This window comes from Pinus tabuliformis, chromosome 1_1, assembly GCF_031772625.1.
Source record: "Pinus tabuliformis cultivar Carrire ecotype Pingquan chromosome 1_1, CPIR1, whole genome shotgun sequence".
NCBI lineage: Eukaryota > Viridiplantae > Streptophyta > Pinopsida > Pinales > Pinaceae > Pinus > Pinus tabuliformis.
Window position 1 is genome coordinate 398,457,110 of NC_142297.1, and position 7,580 is coordinate 398,464,689.

The 7,580-nt window shown below is 43.3% G+C and overlaps 2 protein-coding genes across 2 annotated transcripts; both read left to right on the forward strand.

Moving 5' to 3' along the window:
- Positions 1-521: 521 nt before the first annotated feature.
- On the forward strand, positions 522-2,686 carry LOC149213318 (disease resistance protein Roq1-like). The gene is made up of 3 exons (XM_089391982.1): positions 522-1,195; positions 1,301-2,388; positions 2,509-2,686. Exons 1-3 carry the CDS (start codon positions 657-659, stop codon positions 2,547-2,549), a joined length of 1,668 nt encoding a protein of 555 aa, XP_089248108.1. The 5' UTR covers positions 522-656; the 3' UTR covers positions 2,550-2,686.
- Positions 2,687-3,106: 420 nt separating this feature from the next.
- On the forward strand, positions 3,107-6,936 carry LOC149213319 (uncharacterized). The gene has a single exon (XM_089391981.1). It carries the CDS (start codon positions 3,240-3,242, stop codon positions 6,477-6,479), a length of 3,240 nt encoding a protein of 1,079 aa, XP_089248107.1. The 5' UTR covers positions 3,107-3,239; the 3' UTR covers positions 6,480-6,936.
- The last annotated feature ends 644 nt before the right edge of the window (positions 6,937-7,580 follow it).

Sequence of the window (7,580 nt, forward strand, 5' to 3'; positions counted from 1 at the left end):
AACCTAAAATTTAATTCCAACCCATAAAATAATGAATTTTATTATTACTATAATTCGATGATAATTTTTTGATAACGACCGTCCCTTTGTTTACTATTACTAAAACGAGTAGTATAAGGAGGCAAAGGAATTATTAGAAAGTTGCCCGGAAAGTTATGGAAATTTTAGTAAATTATAGTTGTTAAACTTTAAAATTTCAGTTGTCTTACACATTTTTAATGGTGTTGAATCTATTTCTATCATCAAAAACATAATTAAAACACTACCTCCGGGCAATTCCTTGTTAGACGACTTTTTTATTAAAAGTATGTAAAAATCAAAATAAATAAAAAAGTAATAGAAATGAAGTCTGTACGGCGGGTTAGCATCGCATTGGAAGGTCAAATGGTGCTTGGCCTATACAGCCAAATAGATTGGCCAGGAGTCGTTGACGGTCAGCGTATGGTTTAGGTAAATATAATTTGTTGGTCGATATGGGACTTGTGGGTTGTGAATTATAAAGAATAGAAAGGGAATCACTCCGCATATAGTCGAGTGGTAGGGTTAAGGTCAATCCTCACAACGCTTCTGAAACTATGACTTATTTCCTGCTCTGCAAATTGCGTCCATAGCATCGACAACCCCTTACTATTTTTACTTCTGTTTTCGATTTTGCAATGGCTGAATCGTCTTCCATCGCTGCCTCTGCCTCCATAGCTCCTCATTCGAGCAACAATCAGTGGTACGAAGTGTTTATAAACCACCGAGGTCCCGATACGAAGAAAACCTTCGCCAGGTCTCTCTACGTTCGCCTTCTCTCAAACGGGGTGAGTGCCTTTCTGGATCAGGAGGAGATGCAACAGGGATACAATTTTCCCTCTCAAATAAAGCAAGCTATCAGCACCGCCTCTGTCCATGTGGCGATTTTCTCCCGTGGATATGCTGAATCAAATTGGTGCTTAGATGAGCTCCTACAGATGTTGGAAACAGGGTTTCCTATCATCCCTGTATTTTACGGTGTCCCGCCCTCTGAGGTTCGGTGGACGCGCGGTAAATATGCTCAAGACCTACAAAACCTGGCAAATAAGAAAACTTTAGACCCTCAAACCCAGGAGGAGAAGCCGCGATATGAATCCACCCTCATTGAAAATTGGAGAAATGCACTTTCTCAGGTCGCAGACATCAGCGGTTTTGAGCTGGAGGCGTGCAATATTGGGTAAGAACTCAAACTTCGCTTTAGATCTGGTAGTATTTTATGTTTAATAAATAGAAATAAACGTCGGTTTCTCACAATTCTATTTATGTTTTTCTGAATAAATAGCGAGGAGGTGGAAGTGGAGCTGCTAGATAACGTGGCTAAATGTCTATTGGAGATACTGAAAAAGCAAAAGCCAGATTTGCACGTCGCTAAGTTTCCAACAGGTTTAGATGAGAAACTGAAAGATTTTGAAGATACAGTCAGATTGCAGCAACAACAGAGTAGGAGATCTCAGATCTTGGGGATCTGGGGTTTAGGTGGCATTGGAAAGACCACTTTGGCTAAAGAATTCTACAATAGGAGGAAATCAGATTATCACAGATCCTGTTTTTTGCATGACGTCAAAGATAATGTGGCTAAAGGGACATTGAATTTGATGCAGAGAGAACTGTTTAGAAGCTTGACGTCAAAAGATGAGCCAGTAAACAGTGTTGATAAAGGTACAGAGATGCTCAAAGAACCTCTCAAATTTTGTAACGCCTTAGTGGTATTAGATGATATAGATGATGTGAATCAAGTAGATGCACTTTTGCCAGTTCAAATCAGTGATCTCCAATCACATAGCTTAATATTGATTACATCCAGAGATAAACACATTCTCATAAGCTCAAAAGTTGAAAACTCATCAATTTATCGGTTAACAGAGCTTAACCCAGAACACTCACGAGTTCTCTTCTGCTCCTACGCCTTCAGCCAGCCGTATCCAAAGCCAGGATTTGAATCTTTAGTAGATCAGTTCTTAGAAGCTTGTAAGGGATTGCCCCTCTCTTTAAAAGTATTTGGGGCACTTCTTTATGGAAGAGACAAATCTGACTGGGAAGACGAATTGGGGAGTCTGGAGCACATACTTCCAGACGAAATTCATAATGCGTTTAAAATAAGCTATAATAAACTTAATAAAGAGGAAAAACAAATATTCTTAGATATTGCTTGCTACTTCATAGGAACAGACAGAGAGACGGCCATAGGAATATGGAACAGCTCAGGTTGGAGAGGAAGGAGGGGGTTTCAAACTCTGCAAAACAAATGTTTGATAGAAGTGGACAGTTTCAACATGATACGTATGCATGACCACGTTAGGGATTTGAGAATAGAATTTGCTGAGTCTGCGTCTCCGCGTCGACTTTGGCGTCGGACTAAGAACATCGTTGGTAATTTGTTATATTCTGTAAGTGTTCAGTTTCAGTTATTCAATTCCTTTATACATGTTGACTTTTGGATCGATTCTTGAATGAATCAGTAATAGCGTTTCTTCTTTTAACAATGGACAGGAAATAAGGTATGTGCGGGGAATTCGGGTGGTTCATGGTGAACATGATGAGGATGATGTATATGGCATTGATGCTACCGAAAAAGCTGTTTTAGAAAGGATTTTCAGGAATTTGAAAATTCTTGATACTGATACTGATCTCTTGGAATGCATTTTGAGGACGGTGGAGTTACCAAATCTCTCATGGCTTACATGGACTAAGTGTCCCCACTCGACCCTGCCTTCCTGGGTTTCGCTGAAGAATCTAAAATTTCTGGAAGTGTCCTACAGCTTATTAAACACATTGTGGGAATGGCAAGGTGAAATACAGGTAAATAGGAATTTGTTGTGTCAACATTGTATATTTAACCGCTATTAAGATTTTGTCACAATGAATTAGAAAGGTTATATAGATGAGAATCATGATCCACATATAAATATTTTTCTTGTGGTTCAAACACGTGAACATTTCTGTTTCGCAGCAGTTGCCCAGATGCTTGGAGGAGTTGTGGGCAATCAGATGTGTGAAGCTGAAGAGCTTAGAGGGATTGGCGCAGTGTACAAGGCTTCGAAAGCTATTTCTTTCTGGGTGCTCTGAGTTAGAGGAGCTGCCAAGTATGGAAGCACTGGTATGTTTGGAAGAGGTACGGGCAGACGGTTGTGTGAAGCTGAAGAGAATCAGGGGGCTACATCAGGCGACAGCTTCAAAAGTTAAGTGTCACTGGGTGCTCCGAGTTAGAAGAGTTGACGGGTATGGAAAAATTGGGGTCTTTGGAGGAGTTGCGGACACAGGGATGCGTGAAGCTGAAAAGCTTACTGGGGTTGGAGCAGTGTACAAGGCTTCGACAGCTATTTCTTTCTGGGTGCTCTGAGTTAGAGGAGCTTCCAAGTATGGAAGCATTGGTATGTTTGGAAGATCTATGGGCAGACTGTTGTGTGAAGCTGAAGAGAATCAGGGGGCTGGAGCAGGCGACAAAGCTTAAAATGCTAGATGTTACAAGATGCTCCCAATTAGAAGAGCTGCCAAATATGGAAACATTGGTATGTTTGGAAGAGCTATGGTCAGGCAATTGTGTGAAGCTGAAGAGAATAACGGGGTTGGAGAAAGCGACAAAGCTTCAAAAGCTAAGTGTTACAGGATGCTCCCAGTTAGAAGAGATGCCAAGTATGGAAACATTAGTATGTTTGGAAGAGCTACGGGCAGGTGGTTGTGTGAAGCGAATCAGGGGGCTGGAGCTGGCGACAAAACTTCAAAAGCTAAGTGTCACCGGGTGCTCCAAGTTAGAAGAGCTGACGGGTATGGAAAAATTGGGATCTTTGGAGGAGTTGTGGACAGAAGGATGCGTGAAGCTGAAGAGCTTACGGGGGTTGGCGCAGTGTATAAGCCTTCGAAAGCTATTTCTCTCTGGGTGCTCTCAGTTAGAGGAGCTGCCAAGCATGGAAGCATTGGCATGTTTGGAAGAGCTATGGGCAGACGATTGTGAAAAGCTAAAGAGAATCAGCGGGCTGGAGCATGCTACAAAGCTTCAAAAGCTAGATGTCACAGGATGCTCCAAGTTAGAAGAACTTCCAAGTATGGAAGCGTTCGTATGTTTAGAAGAGTTATGTGCAGATAGCTGTGTGATGTTGAAGAGAATCAGGGGTCTGGAGCAGGGGACAAAGCTTCAAAAGTTGAGTGTCACTGGGTGCTCTGAGTTAGAAGAGCTGACTGGTATGGAAAAATTGGGATCTTTGGAGGAGTTGCGGACAGAGGGATGCGTGAACCTGAAGAGCTTACCGGGGTTGGCGCAGTGTACAAGGCTTCGAAAGCTATTTCTTTCTGGGTGTCTTGAGTTAGAGGAGCTGCCAATTATGGAAGCATTGGTAGGTTTAGAAGAGCTATGGGCAGACTGTTGTGTGAAGCTGAAGAGAATCAGGGGGCTGGAGCAGGCGACAAAACTTCAAATGCTAGATGTTACAAGATGCTCCCAGTTGGAAGAGCTGCCAAATATGGAAACATTGGTGTGTTTGGAAGAGCTATGGGCAGGCAATTGTGTGAAGCTGAACAGAATCAGGGGCTTGGAGCAGACGACAAAGCTTCAAAAGCTAAGTGTCACTGGATGTTCCCAATTAGAGGAGCTGCCAAGTATGGAAACATTGGTATGTTTGGAAGAGCTACGGGCAGACGGTTGTGTGAAGCTGAAAAGAATCAGGGGGCTGGAGCAGGCGACAAAGCTTCAAAAGCTAGGTGTCACAGGATGTTCCCAGTTAGAAGAGTTGCCAGGTATGGGAGCATTCGTATGTTTGGAAGAGCTATGGGCAGTTGATTGTATGAAGGTAAAAAGAATCAGGGGCCTGGAATTCACGACAAAGCTTCAAAAGCTAAGTGTCACTGGGTGCTCCGAGTTAGAAGAGCTGACGGGTATGGAAAAATTGGGATCTTTGGAGGAGTTGTGGGCAGACGGATGCATGAAGCTGAAGAGCTTACGAGGGTTGGCACAGTGTACAAGGCTTCGAAAGGTATTTCTTTCTAGGTGCTCTGAGTTAGAGGAGCTGCCCAGTATGGAAGGATTGGTATGTTTGGGAGAGCTATGGGTAGACGGTTGTGTGAAGCTAAAGAGAATCAGGGGCCTGGAGCATGCGACAAAGCTTCAAAAGCTAGATGTCACAGGATGCTCCCAGTTAGAAGAGCTGCCAAGTGTGGAAGCATTGGTATGTTTGGAAGAGCTATGGGCAGGCAATTGTGTGAAGCTGAAGAGAATCAGGGGGCTGGAGCAGGTGACAAAGCTTCTAAAACTATGTTTAACAGGATGCTCCAAGTTAGAAGACCTGACGGGTATGAAAACATTGGGATCTTTGGAGGAGTTGTGGACAGACGGATGTGTGAAGCTGAAGAGCTTACAGGGGTTGGCGCACTGTACAAAGCTTCGAAAACTATTTCTTTCTGGTTGTTCTGAGTTAGAGGAGATTCCAAGTATGGAAGCATTGGTATGTTTGGAAGAGCTATGGGCAGACTGTTGTGTGAAGCTGAAGAGACTAAGGGGGCTGGAGCAGGCCACAAAGCTTAAAATGCTAGATGTTACAAGATGCTCCCAGTTAGAAGAGCTGCCAAATATGGAAATATTGGTATGTTTGGAAGAGCTATGGGCAGGCAATTGTGTGAAGCTGAACAGAATCAGGGGGTTGGAGCAGGCAACAAAGATTCAAAAGCTGTGTGTCACAGGATGCTCCCAGTTAGAAGAGCTGACGGGTATGAAAAAATTGGGATCTTTAGAGGAGTTGTGGACAAACGGATGTGTGAAGCTGAAGAGCTTACAGGGGTTGGAGCAATGTACAAGGCTTCGAAAGATATTTCTTTCTGGGTGCTCTGAGTTAGAGGAGCTGCCAAGTATGGAAGCATTGGTATGCTTGGAAGAGCTATGGGCAGACTGCTGTGTGAAGCTGAAGAGAATCAGTGGGCTGGAGCAGGCGACAAAGCTTAAAATGCTAGATGTTACAAGATGCTCCCAGTTAGAAGAGCTGCCAAATATGGAAATATTGGTACGTTTGGAAGAGCTATGGGCAGGCAATTGTGTGAAGCTGAACAGAATCAGGGGGTTGGAGCAGGCAACAAAGCTTCAAAAGCTGTGTGTCACAGGATGCTCCCAGTTAGAAAAGCTGCCTGGTATGGAAACAATGGTATGTTTGCAGGAGTTGTGGGCAGAGGGGTGTGTGCAGCTGAAGAGCATACGGGGGTTGGCGCAGTGTACGAGACTTCGAATATTAAGTATTTCTTGGTGCTCCGAGCTAGAGGAGCTGCCAAGTATGGAAGCTTTGGTATGTCTTGAAGAACTATGGGCAAACGGTTGTGTGAAGTTGAAGAGAATCAGGGGGCTCGAGCAAGCGACAAAGCTTCGAAAGCTAGTTGTCGTAGGGTGCCTCGAGTTAGAAGAGGTGGAAGGTGTTGAACATGCGTCGTTCGAGATGCTTGATGTCTCGAACTGTCCCAGACTACTATGTGCGGTGTGGGAGTAGTCGATCGGGCGTTCCCGACAATGGAAGGCATGCTACTTAGATAGATGGAAAGCAAAGTACGCAGGAGCAGTTTCGCGATGAGAGGAATAATTTATTCATTCTAAGAGGCAGCTGTCATGACACGCAATATATGTGCAACCGATATGTAAAAGCTTAGTATGAATCTGTTTTTGATGGGTGAAAGCTCTTACCCGCAGTTTAGCTGAATTTAGTACGTTGCTACCGCTCTCATCGTAAGAGGCAGCCATAATGATGCAATATATGTGGCAACTGATATGTAAAGGGTTCTCATGAATCTGTTTATGATGGGTGAAAGTTCATTCACGAGTCGTTCCCAATTTAGCTGGACTTTAGTGCACTGTTCCGTCTTTCATTCAGAGCATCTTGATTGTCATTCATGTGAATTGCTTGTATCAGGGTTTTAAGTCAAATTTGAGTAACACCTGATTATCCGTATGTGAATGATCTTTGATTATGTTTTAATTTTTATTAATTATTTAATAATATCTTATAAATTCTTTCCCGCTTTTTTGGATGGGGTGAAAGCTCTTTCCGGCAGTTTAGCTAGTTTAGTACGTTGTTACTGCTCTCATCGTAAGAGGCAGCTATAATGATGCAATATTTGTGGCAACCAGGGTTGGAATTTGGAGCATTTTGCGCGATAAATACGTTTAAATTTTTTATATACCCACTTTTCATGATCGTTTACTTCAGAAAACGTCATTAATACCTTATTTCAACCCGCTGTTAGAACGGTACCACAGGTCATTGTTGGTTACATGCAACAATGGAGGTGTTGTTTCGGGTTTTCAACTCCGAGATCTCCCTGAATCCACAGTAGATTTTTTCTACTACGCTTTGGTGAGATCAGACTTTCGGTCCGCCATTTATGACAATCCACTCACACTCGCTATTAAGACTTTACCTAGTCAGCAGGTGCCAAGTTTCCAATTGACCAGGGTGAACGGCCGTAGACTCGGATCCCAAGACTTCTTCCAGCCTCTGACTCATACTGATCTTCATTTCTGCCAACCAGGTATCTCCCGACCCGGCGATTCAAACCACGAGGAAGATATTGATACCCTCTTCTTCGGAGTTTCT

What these genes read in the sequence shown, in the direction of transcription:
- LOC149213318 (XM_089391982.1), top strand. Translation starts at nt 657, where the DNA reads ATGGCTGAATCGTCTTCCATCGCTGCCTCTGCCTCCATAGCTCCTCAT. An exon ending in CTGGAGGCGTGCAATATTGG is followed by an intron (nt 1,196 to 1,300) that starts GTAAGAACTCAA and finishes CTGAATAAATAG; the next exon opens with CGAGGAGGTGGAAGTGGAGC. An exon ending in TCGGACTAAGAACATCGTTG is followed by an intron (nt 2,389 to 2,508) that starts GTAATTTGTTAT and finishes AACAATGGACAG; the next exon opens with GAAATAAGGTATGTGCGGGG.
- LOC149213319 (XM_089391981.1), top strand. Translation starts at nt 3,240, where the DNA reads ATGGAAAAATTGGGGTCTTTGGAGGAGTTGCGGACACAGGGATGCGTG.